The sequence below is a fragment of the Mytilus edulis genome, chromosome 1, assembly GCF_963676685.1.
Source record: "Mytilus edulis chromosome 1, xbMytEdul2.2, whole genome shotgun sequence".
Classification (NCBI taxonomy): domain Eukaryota; kingdom Metazoa; phylum Mollusca; class Bivalvia; order Mytilida; family Mytilidae; genus Mytilus; species Mytilus edulis.
Genome location: NC_092344.1, coordinates 8,028,964 through 8,048,848, shown reverse-complemented (window position 1 = coordinate 8,048,848; position 19,885 = coordinate 8,028,964). Strand labels below are relative to the sequence as shown.

The 19,885-nt window shown below is 30.8% G+C and overlaps 2 protein-coding genes across 2 annotated transcripts; both read left to right on the top strand.

The window, feature by feature from the left end:
• Nucleotides 1-379: 379 nt before the first annotated feature.
• LOC139506864 (L-rhamnose-binding lectin ELEL-1-like) lies at nt 380-1,117 on the top strand. The gene is made up of 2 exons (XM_071295565.1): nt 380-434; nt 825-1,117. The coding sequence occupies exons 1-2, from the start codon at nt 380-382 to the stop codon at nt 1,115-1,117; spliced, it is 348 nt and encodes a 115-aa protein (XP_071151666.1).
• Nucleotides 1,118-12,250: 11,133 nt separating this feature from the next.
• LOC139506848 (L-rhamnose-binding lectin ELEL-1-like) lies at nt 12,251-12,988 on the top strand. The gene is made up of 2 exons (XM_071295563.1): nt 12,251-12,305; nt 12,696-12,988. Exons 1-2 carry the CDS (start codon nt 12,251-12,253, stop codon nt 12,986-12,988), a joined length of 348 nt encoding a protein of 115 aa, XP_071151664.1.
• Nucleotides 12,989-19,885: the final 6,897 nt, after the last annotated feature.

Genomic DNA, 19,885 nt, shown 5'->3' with positions numbered 1-19,885 from the left:
CATTTTCATCACTAAATAAAAATACAAATACAAGATATGTAAGATTTAAATCTTGGCAATTTCTGTAGAGACATGCCACCAAGCGCAAGTTGTTTGTTGTTTGATACCGTATAAAACGTGTAAGTTTAGATTAGATAATTTGAAAATTTCGTATTTTATGCAAAGAATAAACCACTTGGTTCTTATCTGCTACATGTATGTTACTTTAGTAAACAGGCAGTCCAGCAGGATTGGTTTTCACACATATATATTGATACATACGTTTACTACCAATGCAAAATACTATAAAAAAAAAAGCCTTAAGTGATAATTTGAGTAATAGAAAACTTATTTGGTATATTCAAATATATATGATCTGTATTGTAGATTGTTAATAACGATGGCCATTATAACTCTTCAAGGACTTTTGATCTTAGGAGTGATTATTGCAAATGGTAAGTTTACTACTATGTTGTGTTATGTGTACTATTGTTTGTCTGTTTATCTTTTTTCATTTTAAGCTATGACGTTGTCAGTTTATTTTCGATTTATGAGTTTGACTGTCCCTCTGGTATTTTCCTCTTTTACAAACTATTTGAATATATAGGTTTTTATTCATGATGAAGGGAAATCCAGAGAAGCGCTTCAGAAGCATGAAATTTAAAAGTTAGATTTTCAACATCATGGATTTCTCTTTATATGAGCCAGTGAAAAATTGGTTTACATTAATCTTTTGTAATAAGCCATGCGTCATAAATAGATTGTTTTGACGATATCCGATGTTTCTTTTTATTATAATCATTATGTCATTGCAATATGATGAATGTATTTGTTTTATATTTCAGTCTCTGCCGATGTCATTGCTTGTGAAGGTAAATTAGCATACATAAAATGTTCATATCCTTCTAAGATTAAAGTCTCAAGTGCAATATATGGACGGACCGCTGATAGAAGCATATGCCCTCATCCACATTTACCTATACGTACAACTAATTGCAGATCATCAACTTCTGACAAAAAAGTAAAAGCAATGTGTAATGGTAAAAGAATATGTCGAGTAAAGGCTGATAATGGACAGTTTGGTGATCCCTGCTATGAAACCTACAAATATTTAGAAGTTAAATATAAATGTGTTTGATTATGTGTATTAAGATAAATAATGCTTTGAAAAAAACTAATGTAAAGAAATGTGTGATATTTTGTTTTATTTATTTTCTGGTTTCAATTTACAAAAATAAGTATATTCATTATGTTTCCGTACGTTATATGTATGTTTGATTTGTATGTGTATTAATAATAAAAAAAACTCATAAAAGATATAAGGCTTAATTTTTTGTACGCACGATGTGCTTTTCCTCTACTTACGACTTACCGGTGATGCTCACACTCATCATTGAGGTATCTAGTTAACAAAATGTATCAGATAACCCTGTATACCAACCTACATGTCTACAAATGTATCATTGCTAAGAATAGAACATAGGGATAAAGAGAAAGTTTTGTCTATTATTTTTAAAACGTTATAAATATAGTAAATCTGAAAGGAAAAATTATATGAATTAAGTTTTTCATCCTACATTGAACTTTTGATGTCGTCTCTTAATGACTATTGAAAACAAAGAGCAAACGGAAACAATTTGGTCAACAAAAGTATTTTAACTATAGCTGTATCGACCTTTTATATCCGTCCAGGACAATTTTAAGAGGACGACGGACTTGTACACTACTGATTATAGATGTAAATAGATAAAGAAATAATTCAAATAAGGCGGTCGAATTTGTATAATAATTTGCAATCGAAATTATCAAATTAAATAATTTTTGAAATACAGTAAACACATACATATTTGTGTTCTTATATTTAGATAGAAAAGTAAGTTACGGCTTTTCTAAAAAAAAAATGCCAAATAATAAGTTAGTCTGTCAGGTGAATCATTGACAAAAATACTCAGATAAGACCAATTCAAAATACTTATCCGTCTAATGATGAAAAACATACTGATTTAAATTGAAAGAAAAATTCAAAACGTGTAGCGGGATCCCAATACTCCCCTATGATTATATGTCAAAATCAAAAGCTCAAACACATCAAACGAATGGATAACAACTGTCATATTCCTGACTTGATACAGGCATTTCTTTACAAAGAAAATGATGGATTAAACCTGGTTTTATAGCTAGCTAAACCTCTCACTTGTACGACAGTGGCATTATATTTCATTATATCGACAAAAATGTGTGAACAAAACAAACGGACATAATTGGTACAAATGTCAAAATTGGGGTACAACATTCAACATTGTGTTATGATCTTAATCACTATAAAATTAAACAAATAGAATGAAATTCATAACAGTGTAGCTGTGGCCATTGATTGACGCATTAAATTCATCCATAGACTGGGACAGATTGGGTGAACGTTTGTCTGTAACGACCACAGACCACGACGTTCTTACGATAGACATTCAAACTGTGGGGTCACCAAAGGTACTCCACGCCTAAATAAAACAATTTGAACAACTAATCAGGAATAACCTTTACGTTTTGATTTATAATATTAAAAACTTAAAAAAACCTTTACTTGTGTTTTTGTTATGTTTTGACAATCAATTTTAAATGACATTGCACGTACTTTCAGAAAAAAATTATTTAAATGGCTTTAAAAGTTACAATGCAAATGTTGATAATTATCTTTTTTCGGATGTTATAGAGATTTATCAATTGCGGTTGTTGAATTATGTCATCTTTTTAACTTTTATCAGGGATGAAATTTTATTTTAGAACGAATGCATGATCAACTTTCAAAAGTTGTGCATAATCAAAACATATAGACAAAATCATAGAAAATATACTTCTGCCAGGACTGTCTTTTTCGTACTTGTAAGTTATTGGACAGTAAAAAAGCTATTTGGATCAAGCTTTGTGAAATTTGCATTTACGTTATTTCATATACATGTGTATGTAAATTGGGTCGGTTTAAAAAAATATATAAGTTGATATAAAAAAAAGAAAAAGAGGTATGATTGCCAATGAGACAAACCTCCACAAAAGACCAAAATGAATACGTTGATTTCGCCAAGGGTTTTTCACACTCATAGTAGTGAACAGAACAGTTCAAGTTCCTATATACCGCAAATAAAATATGAATATATTATACTGTGCACTGCAGTTTGCATAATCATCTTTTTTTATGGATTTGTCGTCTTTCTTGGAGTGATTTAAGAGATAACTGTATTGTAATTGAAGCTTTAAGGACGTCCATCGGTAGTTTTACTGTCGCAAATTTAGTTTACCTGGCGACGCGTAGCGGAGACAGGTAAACGGGTATTTGCGACAGTAAAACTACCGATGGACGTCCGAAAAGCTTCAAATACAATACAGTTATCTCTATTATAATGCAAAACAACTTCATAATTAAATTTCAATCATTATTTCAGTGTAAAATCTTCATTAAAGAAAATTCCGCGAAAATATGTTATCTTCTTTGGTCCCTACACTAGGTGACGTCATAGGTATGCTTCCGGCGTCAAACATAAACACCGGGCGTTTTCTGGCTTCTGTGCCGCTTCAGAATGTAATAAAATTTGATAAAAAGAGGATTTTTAGGTGTAACATGTGAGTTTTATGGCTTTATTATTGTAGAAATTACATGTCAATACATTCAGCAATACACCTAATCGCTATTTATTCCATTCCGGATAAGTTCTAAAATTACACAACTTTTTCATCCATTTGAAGTTATCTGGGACCCTGTTTAAACAATGCACCATGCATGATACTTTTTAATGAGACCTGTTTAAACTACCGTAAATACTTCAAACAAAATATTTTTTTACTTTAATTTTAATTTCGAAAAAAGTGGATCATACTATATCAAAGTTTCTTTATGATCACTTTCTAAAGTTTTTTATCCCTCAGCTCACTACTGATGACCTCCATTTTCCGGCCGGGGACCCAAAACAGGAAGTTGTATAAATGACTGTTTTTCCCGGAATAAACTAAATAGCGATAAGGTGTATTCAAAATGTCGGCTACCTTAGTTACAGACAAGGAGATAGAGAATTTTACGCTAACTGTCATCCAATCAGAACCATTGATACGAACTAATTGCATTAGAATATTTATTATCGACTTTTTCACCTCACTTACAATTTAAAACCAAGTCTTATATTTATATAATTTAAAAAAAAAAATCCCTTTTTTTAAACATACGTCCTAGCCATAGATAAGGACTTACATTCGAAAGGTCTTTCATTCATTTTAGCGAGTTGACCTTAGTTATATTGCGGATCATTTGTCCTTGCGGGTTCCATGTTTTTTTTCTCTCTCTGTTATCATCCACTCATCTTACGTGTTTTCCATGCAAAGACATTTTAAAGCTTTCATACTATGCAGTATGTGTTTTTCTTATTTTTGAAGGTCACACGGTGACCTATAGTTGCTATCGTCTGTTGGTCCCTTGAAATGATTTGTCTGGGTGTCTATCACACCACATATTGGTTTTTTTTATATGCAGTTTTAATAAAATTGAGGATTGAAACAGGGAATGTGTCAAAGAGACAACAACCAGAAAAAACGAGAACAGAAAACAGGCCCAAGGCAACCTGCGGATGTTTTCGTATTTAATATTATTTAATGGTTTCAACTACAAACATTATTTACTTAAACATGAAACTGTTGTATGTGATGTTTTTAAAATTATTCAAAACAGATTCCTTTAAAGCTTTGTATAAAGAAAGTTTAATTTTATGTATCGAAACGTTTAACAAGTGATTATTCAAATCCCCTCTGGAAGGCCTCTGGTAGATTTAGTGAGCTTAAAATCATCGCCAATGACAAACAAGTTATAGGTAATCTTTTCAGTTCAATTAATAACAATTTTTTTTACCGTCGACCACACTGTTATAAATTTGATTCTATGTCGCCTTCATTTAAATAACGTGATAACGAAGTCTCTTAATATCATTTCAAATTATAACTGATATTTATATAGATTACGTACATTGTAATCTGAAAAGTCCAAACGGAAACGGGCATATAAACACTTTGTGTTGATGTTAGATGTATTCCTATTTGTATCCATCAGATGAGTTGAGCCTTTATCAACTGATTTTTATATTTCGTTCTTATGTTGTACTGTTTCACGACTGTCTCAGGTTATTTGAGTATTGGAATCCCGCTACAATGTTTAATAGTGTATGTATGTGGCTGTCCCAAGTCAGGAGGCTGTAATTCAGTGGTTGTCGTTTGTTATTGTGTTACATAATATATTATTTTTTGGAACATAAATTAGGCCGTTAGATTTCTCGTTTGAATTGTTTTATATTTGTCATTGCAGGGCCCTGACTATGCGGTATATTCTTTCCTCATTGTTGAAGGTCGTATGGTGACCTATATCTGTTACTTTCTGTTTCACATGGTCTCTTGGGTAGTTTTCTCATTGGCAATAATACCACATCTTCTTTTTTGTTTCTATAGAACAATTTGGTAAATTCGATTCAGCGAGAAGGGATTAAAGAAATATCAACGTTTGAAAATGTACAACTATAAAAAGGAACCAAATATTGTCTCTATTTTCGTTATACGTTTGCATAGATTTCCCCGTGTGAAATTAAATATCAAAGTATAGAAAAAAATAACTTATTGCTGTATTATTGATCATGATTTTATCATCTAAAGCAAAATATCACAACGTAACAGTAAGACTTATCATTCTAAATCTTCAGTCAGACCTTTAAAAGAAGCATTTTATTACATTGTCTGTTTGTATAAAAGTATGTTGAAGTTTGTTGTAGAGCCGAAAAATCTCACCTGTCTATCATACATAAAACACTATCAAAAATAATTATTAATTCAAAGAAATTATATGCAATTTTATGAAAACAATAACAAATACGCTGTTTCACAGAAAACAAGAATGACGTTTAAATAATGTCTAGTAAAGTACAATGTTATGACGTATAAAATGTAAATGTTGTCGTTGATTGCTTACTTAAATTATGTTTTATAAGTTAATCAACATAATGATGACAATAATAAACAAGAATATGTTCCCAGTACACGGATGCCCCACAAAATGTTGAACTTCGTACTTTTAAATACAAGCTTTATTGACGAGTTAGTGTAGATGAAAAGTGCGCCAGGTTTACAACATTATAAACCTGGTATGTTGAATGAGTGTTGTTTTATTAAAAATACCAAGAGAATATTATAAGTTAAATGTTATAATGATATGTATATCCATATCAATCGTACCTTTCGCTACAAATTAGAATGTTGAGACATAATTCTGCATAATTTGTTAAAAATGAAACCGAAAACAAAACAAAGTACACTTGAAAAGAAATTGTGAGGAAATAAATTTTACTTTATTTTTGGTAAAACGGACAATCCATATTTTACGAATATTTTACAGTGACTTTGAATTTAAGTTGTAAAGAATTGATTAAATTCATTGCTAAATATACTTAAAAAAGATGGTTTAATTTATAACGGTCAATTAGATTTATTATAGTAAAGGTTAATATAATATGTACAAACACTAATAAAAGAAATATTTAGAATTAATATGTCAATTGTTCTTGAACAATTAGGAGGTCTTTCCTTTTGAAATGTAAAATACATTTTCCAATAGAGATATAACGTATTGAAAAGTTCTTAAACACACAAAAAACTGTTAAAATATGATAGAAATCAACAAATTCGAATTTTAGGAGATGACCTTGACTTTTGACCTTGTGACCTTTTTAAAGATCATCAGTCCACAATGTCATTGCAAAAGACCCCATGGATCTAAGACCTTTGGTTCAAGAGGTAAAGCTAATTTTACCTTTTCAGAACCGTCAACGGGGGTTATGCTCCTGAAGAATCTGTCAAATCTTTTCGGTCAAAATGTAAAAAAGTTGTGCCAGAGTGACCTAAACATTTTTTAGTATTTACTATTTCTGTAAGATTAACCGTTTTTGAGATATCGACCAAAAATTTGAAAGGTCACAGGTCAAAGTCAACCTTAAAATCCTTTAAAACACTTTAAAAAATACCATAAATAAGGTAAAAAAACACATAATTCGCTATCCGGGACATAACCTTGACCTTTGACCTATTGATTTGCCAAGGTAATTAGTCCCCTATGGCATTGCTGAAGACCCCATGGGTCTAGGACCTTTGGTTATATAGTAAAAGCTGATTTTGTCTTTTCAGAAACCGAAAACAGGGGTTATGACCCTTAGAGAAAGGTTATATCTCTTCAGTCAAAATATAACAAAGTTGCGCATTAATGACCCAAACATTTTCCACTATTCAACATTTCTGTAAGTATTAAGATTGCTGAGATTATCCCATAACGAGGTGCTAGATCAAAGGTCAAGGTCAACATACAAATTTGACCTTGAGGTATTTTTCAAAATCAAATGAATTAATGATGAATGGTGAAGATCCTAGGTGTCTACGACTTACGGTTTCTGAGTTTTGGTGGCCAACCGACACAGGTTAATTTCATAGGGGCATAACCATACCAATGAGTCGTTGAATCTTTTGTATTCAAATGTAACGAAGAACCAGCGTCTGGTCCTGAACAAATTTCACCCTTCGTTTTTTTTCTACCTATTACGGTTAAGGTGTTGGAACGATAACCAAGTTTTTGTTTGTTTCGTAGGGATAACTCCAAACCGACAAAATTTTTCGACTCAAAGGTTGAGTTCCAGATAGGTATTCATGACACCGATACAATTTGTGAACATGAAAGCGACATGTCTTACAGTTAAGGCGGATAATTTCGTCGAAGTTTCGCGGGAAAAAAAAATAAACAGAAGAAATACAGTTAGTGGTTTCCCTTTTGAAAAAGAAAAGACAATAACAAGAGGCTAAAAAAAAAATAATTTATATTTATTGTTCAGAAATATAATAAAGCTGGGAGGAAAGACACAGAAAAATATAAATTTATAGCTTATCATTTTGTTGTCAACATCTGCCTTATGTCCGCATTCTGAACTGACATGGCTTCGTTTTTATGCACCCCGCACTGCCGGTCGGAAGAAGACCAACAGTGACACTATTTTTATTCACCAGAATCCCCAGTCACCCTTAAGAGTTGATTTCAACTTGCCAATGCTGTACGCAAAATTGAAAGATGACACATTTACTGTTCCTTGACCTTTAAATTTTTCTTTTTAAGGTTATCAGTAAGTACCAAGTCCTTATAGATGAATATCCAGCGACTACATTATCAAAAGACCGATGATTGTGACTTTGTTTATGAAAAGGATATGGAGTGGAACGATACTGTTTTAAATCTAAACGACTCCTTAAATCATTTTGTTTACAGCGCAAACCTATGGCAATTCCTAGAAATAATTTGTCCAGTAACCTTGCCTTGTAACATCCGTCAATAAATTAAAAAAAATAAGGTACATTGTAGGTCACACCTCCTGAAAAAAAACACAAAATCGTCATAGCGTTATTCTGACAGGTCACTATATATAATATGTATCAATCTTGTATTGTATACATTTACTGGAGTTAACCAATACAAGGTAACTTGTCTTTTTTTTATCGTCAATTTTTATTTTTTAAATTGATAAAATGCACAGTCAAATTCTACATATGGTTCATTACATGATGATTAAATGAGTTTCATGTAAAATCTTGTTTTAAAGATTTTAAGAGATTAAAAGTTTACTATATTGAATTTGCGTCAAGAAAATTTGAATATTAAAACGTCACTCGAATTATAATACAAGATCTAACCAATAAGACTAATATGAGAAAATAAACGTTCGGTTTGAATGTTTCATCTCATGATTTTTACAATGGCATTAATAGGTGTAAAATTCGTACAGATACAAATCATTCGTTGGCTTCAAAGGAACTACTATGGTAGTTATAAGTTAAATAAAAGAATAAAATTCAAATTTAATGTAAAAACTGTAACTTGCCTAGCTTGTGTTAAAAGTTTTAACATACCATTTCCTTGCATTTAAAGGGGCACTAGCTGTCAAATTCATGTTCACTGATTTTAATCAAATTCTCATATTTAGTTAATAACAATGTAAAACATTTATCCAAACTATTAAAAGTCTAAAATAATCAATTTAACAGGTCACGGGCATGCAAATACGTAGCTTCATTTCGTGTGTATTTTAGTCCAGACGCCATCTAACTAATTATCAAGTTTACTTCTAAAGTCATCCGATGACCATATAAGCGATGTAAATATAAATATAGATATACATAGATTAAGAAACTCGTGTTGTTGGATTATTTTAGGTCTAATTAATTTCATAATATAGATGAAAAATAAATGTTTATTATTGTTTTTTTACCTGTGTATTAAAAGAATGATTTTATGTGGATCGTATCAGTCTATCAAATGATTTACCTTTGTTTCACTTTCAATGTTCACATTCTTTTTCTTTAAATAACTTTACGCATACAATTCACGTGTTATCCAACTCAAGCTAAGCGGTTAAATTGAAGTTCACATGAATACGGATTCAATGAGGTCGTATTATTCACATGCAAGTGAATAATTCATAATCAATGTTTTTTTAAGCTAATTTTGACAAAATTAAAGCATACGGACTGCTAAAAGCGAATTATTATTTCATTTTCATAAATGATTGAGCAAAAAAAATAATATATTAGATTTTTTATATATCTCGTAGACTGGTTCGCGGAAGTTTGGTAGTACTTAACGTGTATTTATAATCTGTGCAAAAGGCAGAATTTGCTCCCCTATTTCGTTTTTATTATTTATTTATTTTTTAAATCTAACGAATCTTTGCACAGGACTTCTACAGTGATCCCAAATCATCAAGGGTTCACTTTATATAACTATTAGTCTAAGAATAAAATCGTACTGATTTAAATGTACCCATGCGTATGACCTATTTTGTTTATAACTTTTACCATCTTCTTGTATACAAGTATTCCTCTCTGACCAGGCCCACATTAATGCTTTTCTTGGATGCTTAAGTTTTGTTCTTAAAGTTTTACCTTTAGGATGAAGTGTTATATATAATGTCAAATATTTTTTCCCGATTATATGTACTTATAAGTATACGAACGTTTTGCTGTTTTTTTTCTTCAAATATAATGTTAAATAATAAAAACCTTCGCGCTTAATAGTAAATGTGATTTGAAAATGAAAAACATTCAATGCAAATGATACGTGAAACGAAAAATGCGTAATATCTAATGCATGATGCAAAGATTTCACAAAACTATGGTAATGACCATACTCTTATTGTCCAAATACTCTGATTGACCATCACATATGCAGAATCCCTAAGTTTAAAGTATATTTTCAAATATATAGATAGACAAGACAAGACAATAAATTATTTGAGTCTCACCTCTTATAAAACATTTACATAATATTACAATTTCCAATACAAAACAAGAGCCACTCTAAAAAAAGTTATGAGAGACTATAAAAAATGGTATATATAGTTACATTTATATGTCGTGTACATTTGATTATTTTGTACAGGTTATTACTTGTACAAATACTTTGTATGAGTAATTACTTGTATAATGCCATTATACAAGTTATTACCTGTAATTACTTGTGAGAAAAAGATAATAACTTGTGCAACACAATATCTTTGAGTTGTATATGCTTCTACTTTGTTACAGATATTGAAAAACTCCTTTCTGTGAGTTAGTAAGTCGGGATTGTTTTGTCAATTTTCGGGTATGGTTTTCTTTTATTCTGTTTTCTCGAATTATTTTGTGTTTCTTAATTTTTTCTTATAATACAGTGTATGTATTTTTGAAATCATATTGTATTTTTTTTCTTTTCTTTTTTTTCAATTGTGTATTTTGTAATTAATGTTGTGTTTTTTTGGTTGTTGTATGGGATATACAAGCACCTGGCCACGTTCACTATGTGTAGTATTTCTTATTGTATCCTCTGATGAATTAACCCTTTTTCAACTGATTTTGATAGTTCGTTCTTATGTTGTAATGTTACACCACTTGCCCAGGAAAGGGGAGGGTTGGGATCCTGCTAACATGTCTAATCCTGCCACATTATGTATATACCGGTCCCAAGTCAGGAGCCTGTCATTCAATGATTGTCGCTTGTCGATGTGTTACATATTTTTTCGTTCATTTTTGTAGATAAATAAGGCCGTTATAGAGTTTTCTCGTTTGAATTGTTTTACATTTGCCATTTCGGGACCTTTTAAAGCTGACTATGCGGTATGGGCTTTGTTCGTTGTTGAAGGCCGTGGTTTTTTTTTTAATTTTGTGTCATTTGGGCTCTTGTGGAGAGTTATCTCATTGGCAATTATATCACATCATCTGTTTTATATTAGTACTATCTTTGAAATGTTAGAAAAATTAAGACACACGACAAACGCAGAGTAACAACATAACCTAGCATTAGACATTGAACAAATTAAGCTTAACAGCTAGTTGTCACTTAAATAGTGACTACTAGTGCAAAGTGACAAAGTCGTTAAAAGAAAAAAAAAACCAAAAAAAACCTTCTACAAGTTGTTTTCAAAAATAAACCATGATAAAAAGTTGCAAATGTAATATCATATATTGGTATTAAAGGTTTATACCTTTAAGTCTGAGTAATAAATCATTTGTTTAAAGTGAAACGATTTCAAATATAATGATTTGTACAAGTTTTTATCTTTTTCTCAGTAAAAATTGTACAAGTAATTACTTGTACAATTGTATTTGTACAAGTAATAACTTGTATGATGGCTTCATACAAGTAATTACATGTATAAAATGTTTGTACAAGTAATAACACGACATATATATACACACATAAAATATAAAACATAAAACAAATTAAGAGTATACAAATTTTAAGAATATAATAAACATTTTCTTTTCAGTAAAATATCATAGCAGATTTTGGCAGTATAAAAGTAAACATTTTCATCACTAAATAAAAATACAAATACAAGATATGTAAGATTTAAATCTTGGCAATTTCTGTAGAGACATGCCACCAAGCGCAAGTTGTTTGTTGTTTGATACCGTATAAAACGTGTAAGTTTAGATTAGATAATTTGAAAATTTCGTATTTTATGCAAAGAATAAACCACTTGGTTCTTATCTGCTACATGTATGTTACTTTAGTAAACAGGCAGTCCAGCAGGATTGGTTTTCACACATATATATTGATACATACGTTTACTACCAATGCAAAATACTATAAAAAAAAAGCCTTAAGTGATAATTTGAGTAATAGAAAACTTATTTGGTATATTCAAATATATATGATCTGTATTGTAGATTGTTAATAACGATGGCCATTATAACTCTTCAAGGACTTTTGATCTTAGGAGTGATTATTGCAAATGGTAAGTTTACTACTATGTTGTGTTATGTGTACTATTGTTTGTCTGTTTATCTTTTTTCATTTTAAGCCATGACGTTGTCAGTTTATTTTCGATTTATGAGTTTGACTGTCCCTCTGGTATCTTCCTCTTTTACAAACTATTTGAATATATAGGTTTTTATTCATGATGAAGGGAAATCCAGAGAAGCGCTTCAGAAGCATGAAATTTAAAAGTTAGATTTTCAACATCATGGATTTCTCTTTATATGAGCCAGTGAAAAATTGGTTTACATTAATCTTTTGTAATAAGCCATGCGTCATAAATAGATTGTTTTGACGATATCCGATGTTTCTTTTTATTATAATCATTATGTCATTGCAATATGATGAATGTATTTGTTTTATATTTCAGTCTCTGCCGATGTCATTGCTTGTGAAGGTAAATTAGCATACATAAAATGTTCATATCCTTCTAAGATTAAAGTCTCAAGTGCAATATATGGACGGACCGCTGATAGAAGCATATGCCCTCATCCACATTTACCTATACGTACAACTAATTGCAGATCATCAACTTCTGACAAAAAAGTAAAAGCAATGTGTAATGGTAAAAGAATATGTCGAGTAAAGGCTGATAATGGACAGTTTGGTGATCCCTGCTATGAAACCTACAAATATTTAGAAGTTAAATATAAATGTGTTTGATTATGTGTATTAAGATAAATAATGCTTTGAAAAAAACTAATGTAAAGAAATGTGTGATATTTTGTTTTATTTATTTTCTGGTTTCAATTTACAAAAATAAGTATATTCATTATGTTTCCGTACGTTATATGTATGTTTGATTTGTATGTGTATTAATAATAAAAAAAACTCATAAAAGATATAAGGCTTAATTTTTTGTACGCACGATGTGCTTTTCCTCTACTTACGACTTACCGGTGATGCTCACACTCATCATTAAGGTATCTAGTTAACAAAATGTATCAGATAACCCTGTATACCAACCTACATGTCTACAAATGTATCATTGCTAAGAATAGAACATAGGGATAAAGAGAAAGTTTTGTCTATTATTTTTAAAACGTTATAAATATAGTAAATCTGAAAGGAAAAATTATATGAATTAAGTTTTTCATCCTACATTGAACTTTTGATGTCGTCTCTTAATGACTAATTGAAAACAAAGAGCAAACGGAAACAATTTGGTCAACAAAAGTATTTTAATTATAGCTGTAGCGACCTTTTATATATCCGTCCAGGACAATTTTAAGAGGACGACGGACTTGTACACTACTGATTATAGATGTAAATAGATAAAGAAATAATTCAAATAAGGCGGTCGAATTTGTATAATAATTTGCAATCGAAATTATCAAATTAAATAATTTTTGAAATACAGTAAACACATACATATTTGTGTCTAACGTTCGCGTCATATGTTGTCTGGGGGATGATAGTTGTCTTATTTGGCAATCATGCAAACCTTTCTTATATTTAGATAGAAAAGTAAGTTACGGCTTTTCTAAAAAAAAAAAAAGCCAAATAATACGTCAGTCTGTCAGGTGAATCATTGACAAAAATACTCAGATAAGACCAATTCAAAATACTTATCCGTCTAATGATGAAAAACATACTGATTTAAATTGAAAGAAAAATTCAAAACGTGTAGCGGGATCCCAATACTCCCCTATGATTATATGTCAAAATCAAAAGCTCAAACACATCAAACGAATGGATAACAACTGTCATATTCCTGACTTGATACAGGCATTTCTTTACAAAGAAAATGATGGATTAAACCTGGTTTTATAGCTAGCTAAACCTCTCACTTGTACGACAGTGGCATTATATTTCATTATATCGACAAAAATGTGTGAACAAAACAAACGGACATAATTGGTACAAATGTCAAAATTGGGGTACAACATTCAACATTGTGTTATGATCTTAATCACTATAAAATTAAACAAATAGAATGAAATTCATAACAGTGTAGCTGTGGCCATTGATTGACGCATTAAATTCATCCATAGACTGGGACAGATTGGGTGAACGTTTGTCTGTAACGACCACAGACCACGACGTTCTTACGATAGACATTCAAACTGTACTCCACGCCTAAATAAAACAATTTGAACAACTAATCAGGAATAACCTTTACGTTTTGATTTATAATATTAAAAACTTAAAAAAACCTTTACTTGTGTTTTTGTTATGTTTTGACAATCAATTTTAAATGACATTGCACGTACTTTCAGAAAAAAATTATTTAAATGGCTTTAAAAGTTACAATGCAAATGTTGATAATTATCTTTTTTCGGATGTTATAGGGATTTATCAATTGCGGTTGTTGAATTATGTCATCTTTTTAACTTTTATCAGGGATGAAATTTTATTTTAGAACGAATGCATGATCAACTTTCAAAAGTTGTGCATAATCAAAACATATAGACAAAATCATATAAAATATACTTCTGCCAGGACTGTCTTTTTCGTACTTGTAAGTTATTGGACAGTAAAAAAGCTATTTGGATCAAGCTTTGTGAAATTTGCATTTACGTTATTTCATATACATGTGTATGTAAATTGGGTCGGTTTAAAAAAATATATAAGTTGATATAAAAAAAAGAAAAAGAGGTATGATTGCCAATGAGACAAACCTCCACAAAAGACCAAAATGAATACGTTGATTTCGCCAAGGGTTTTTCACACGTATAGTAGTGAACAGAACAGTTCAAGTTCCTATATACCGCAAATAAAATATGAATATATTATACTGTGCACTGCAGTTTGCATAATCATCTTTTTTTATGGATTTGTCGTCTTTCTTGGAGTGATTTAAGAGATAACTGTATTGTAATTGAAGCTTTAAGGACGTCCATCGGTAGTTTTACTGTCGCAAATTTAGTTTACCTGGCGACGTCCGAAAAGCTTCAAATACAATACAGTTATCTCTATTATAATGCAAAACAACTTCATAATTAAATTTCAATCATTATTTCAGTGTAAAATCTTCATTAAAGAAAATTCCGCGAAAATATGTTATCTTCTTTGGTCCCTACACTAGGTGACGTCATAGGTATGCTTCCGGCGTCAAACATAAACACCGGGCGTTTTCTGGCTTCTGTGCCGCTTCAGAATGTAATAAAATTTGATAAAAAGAGGATTTTTAGGTGTAACATGTGAGTTTTATGGCTTTATTATTGTAGAAATTACATGTCAATACATTCAGCAATACACCTAATCGCTATTTATTCCATTCCGGATAAGTTCTAAAATTACACAACTTTTTCATCCATTTGAAGTTATCTGGGACCCTGTTTAAACAATGCACCATGCATGATACTTTTTAATGAGACCTGTTTAAACTACCGTAAATACTTCAAACAAAATATTTTTTTACTTTAATTTTAATTTCGAAAAAAGTGGATCATACTATATCAAAGTTTCTTTATGATCACTTTCTAAAGTTTTTTCTCCCTCAGCTCACTACTGATGACCTCCATTTTCCGGCCGGGGACCCAAAACAGGAAGTTGTATAAATGACTGTTTTTCCCGGAATAGACTAAATAGCGATAAGGTGTATTCAAAATGTCGGCTACCTTAGTTACAGACAAGGAGATAGAGAATTTTACGCTAACTGTCATCCAATCAGAACCATTGATACGAACTAATTGCATTAGAATATTTATTATCGACTTTTTCACCTCACTTACAATTTAAAACCAAGTCTTATATTTATATAATTTAAAAAAAAAAAAATCCCTTTTTTTAAACATACGTCCTAGCCATAGATAAGGACTTACATTCGAAAGGTCTTTCATTCATTTTAGCGAGTTGACCTTAGTTATATTGCGGATCATTTGTCCTTGCGGGTTCCATGTTTTTTTTTCTCTCTCTGTTATCATCCACTCATCTTTCGTGTTTTCCATGCAAAGACATTTTAAAGCTTTCATACTATGCAGTATGTGTTTTTCTTATTTTTGAAGGTCACACGGTGACCTATAGTTGCTATCGTCTGTTGGTCCCTTGAAATGATTTGTCTGGGTGTCTATCACACCACATATTGGTTTTTTTTATATGCAGTTTTAATAAAATTGAGGATTGAAACAGGGAATGTGTCAAAGAGACAACAACCAGAAAAAACGAGAACAGAAAACAGGCCCAAGGCAACCTGCGGATGTTTTCGTATTTAATATTATTTAATGGTTTCAACTACAAACATTATTTACTTAAACATGAAACTGTTGTATGTGATGTTTTTAAAATTATTCAAAACAGATTCCTTTAAAGCTTTGTATAAAGAAAGTTTAATTTTATGTATCGAAACGTTTAACAAGTGATTATTCAAATCCCCTCTGGAAGGCCTCTGGTAGATTTAGTGAGCTTAAAATCATCGCCAATGACAAACAAGTTATAGGTAATCTTTTCAGTTCAATTAATAACAATTTTTTTTTACCGTCGACCACACTGTTATAAATTTGATTCTATGTCGCCTTCATTTAAATAACGTGATAACGAAGTCTCTTAATATCATTTCAAATTATAACTGATATTTATATAGATTACGTACATTGTAATCTGAAAAGTCCAAACGGAAACGGGCATATAAACACTTTGTGTTGATGTTAGATGTATTCCTATTTGTATCCATCAGATGAGTTGAGCCTTTATCAACTGATTTTTATATTTCGTTCTTATGTTGTACTGTTTCACGACTGTCTCAGGTTATTTGAGTATTGGAATCCCGCTACAATGTTTAATAGTGTATGTATGTGGCTGTCCCAAGTCAGGAGGCTGTAATTCAGTGGTTGTCGTTTGTTATTGTGTTACATAATATATTATTTTTTGGAACATAAATTAGGCCGTTAGATTTCTCGTTTGAATTGTTTTATATTTGTCATTGCAAGGCCCTGACTATGCGGTATATTCTTTCCTCATTGTTGAAGGTCGTATGGTGACCTATATCTGTTACTTTCTGTTTCACATGGTCTCTTGGGTAGTTTTCTCATTGGCAATAATACCACATCTTCTTTTTTGTTTCTATAGAACAATTTGGTAAATTCGATTCAGCGAGAAGGGATTAAAGAAATATCAACGTTTGAAAATGTACAACTATAAAAAGGAACCAAATATTGTCTCTATTTTCGTTATACGTTTGCATAGATTTCCCCGTGTGAAATTAAATATCAAAGTATAGAAAAGGATAACTTATTGCTGTATTATTGATCATGATTTTATCATCTAAAGCAAAATATCACAACGTAACAGTAAGACTTATCATTCTAAATCTTCAGTCAGAAATTATTACAGCTTTTACATTAATGCTAGCAAGATAAATATTTGTTTGGCTTGCTTGCTTTGTGTGTATTAATGTTTGCTCAAGCATGGCAATTAATCACAACGTAACAGTAAGACTTATCATTCTAAATCTTCAGTCAGTCCTTTGAAAGAAGCATTTTATTACATTGTCTGTTTGTATAAAAGTTTCATGATTTTATCATCTAAAGCAAAATATCACAACGTAACAGTAAGACTTATCATACTAAATCTTCAGTCAGACCTTTAAAAGAAGCATTTTATTACATTGTCTGTTTGTATAAAAGTATGTTGTAGTTTGTTGTAGAGCCGAAAAATCTCACCTGTCAATCATACATAAAACACTATCAAAAATAATTATTAATTCAAAGAAATTATATGCAATTTTATGAAAACAATAACAAATACGCTGTTTCACAGAAAACAAGAATGACGTTTAATTAATGTCTAGTAAAGTACAATGTTATGACGTAAAATGTAAATGTTGTCGTAGATTGATTACTTAAATTATGTTTTATAAGTTAATCAACATAATAATGACAATAATAAACAAGAATGTGTTCCCAGTACACGGATGCCCCACAAAATGTTGAACTTCGTACTTTTAAATACAAGCTTTATTGACGAGTTAGTGTAGATGAAAAGTGCGCCAGGTTTACAACATTATAAACCTGGTATGTTGAATGAGTGTTGTTTTATTAAAAATACCAAGAGAATATTATAAGTTAAATGTTATAATGATATGTATATCCATATCAATCGTACCTTTCGCTACAAATTAGAATGTTGAGACATAATTCTGCATTATTTGTTAAAAATGAAACCGAAAACAAAACAAAGTACACTTGAAAAGAAATTGTGAGGAAATAAATTTTACTTTATTTTTGGTAAAACGGACAATCCATATTTTACGAATATTTTACAGTGACTTTGAATTTAAGTTGTAAAGAATTGATTAAATTCATTGCTAAATATACTTAAAAAAGATGGTTTAATTTATAACGGTCAATTAGATTTATTATAGTAAAGGTTTATATAATATGTACAAACACTAATAAAAGAAATATTTAGAATTAATATGTCAATTGTTCTTGAACAATTAGGAGGTCTTTCCTTTTGAAATGTAAAATACATTTTCCAATAGAGATATAACGTATTGAAAAGTTCTTAAACACACAAAAAACTGTTAAAATATGATAAAAATCAACAAATTCGAATTTTAGGAGATGACCTTGACTTTTGACCTTGTGACCTTTTTAAAGATCATCAGTCCACAATGTCATTGCAAAAGACCCCATGGATCTAAGACCTTTGGTTCAAGAGGTAAAGCTAATTTTACCTTTTCAGAACCGTCAACGGGGGTTATGCTCCTGAAGAATCTGTCAAATCTTTTCGGTCAAAATGTAAAAAAGTTGTGCCAGAGTGACCTAAACATTTTTTAGTGTTTACTATTTCTGTAAGATTAACCGTTTTTGAGATATCGACCAAAAATTTGAAAGCTCATAGGTCAAAGTCAACCTTAAAATCCTTTAAAACACTTTAAAAAATACCATAAATAAGGAAAAAAAAACACATAATTCGCTATCCGGGACATAACCTTGACCTTTGACCTATTGATTTGCCAAGGTAATTAGTCCCCTATGTCATTGCTGAAGACCCCCATGGGTCTAGGACCTTTGGTTATATAGTAAAAGCTGATTTTGTCTTTTCAGAAACCGAAAACAGGGGTTATGACCCTTAGAGAAAGGTTAAATCTCTTCAGTCAAAATATAACAAAGTTGCGCATTAATGACCCAAACATTTTCCACTATTCAACATTTCTGTAAGTATTAAGGTTGCTGAGATTATCCCATAACGAGGTGCTAGATCAAAGGTCAAGGTCAACATACAAATTTGACCTTGAGGTATTTTTCAAAATCAAATGAATTAATGATGAATGGTGAAGATCCTAGGTGTCTACGACTTACGGTTTCTGAGTTTTGGTGGCCAACCGACACAGGTTAATTTCATAGGGGCATAACCATACCAATGAGTCGTTGAATCTTTTGTATTCAAATGTAACGAAGAACCAGCGTCTGGTCCTGAACAAATTTCACCCTTCGTTTTTTTTCTACCTATTACGGTTAAGGTGTTGGAACGATAACCAAGTTTTTGTTTGTTTCGTAGGGATAACTCCAAACCGACAAAATTTTTCGACTCAAAGGTTGAGTTCCAGATAGGTATTCATTACACCGATACAATTTGTGAACATGAAAGCGACATGTCTTACAGTTGAGGCGG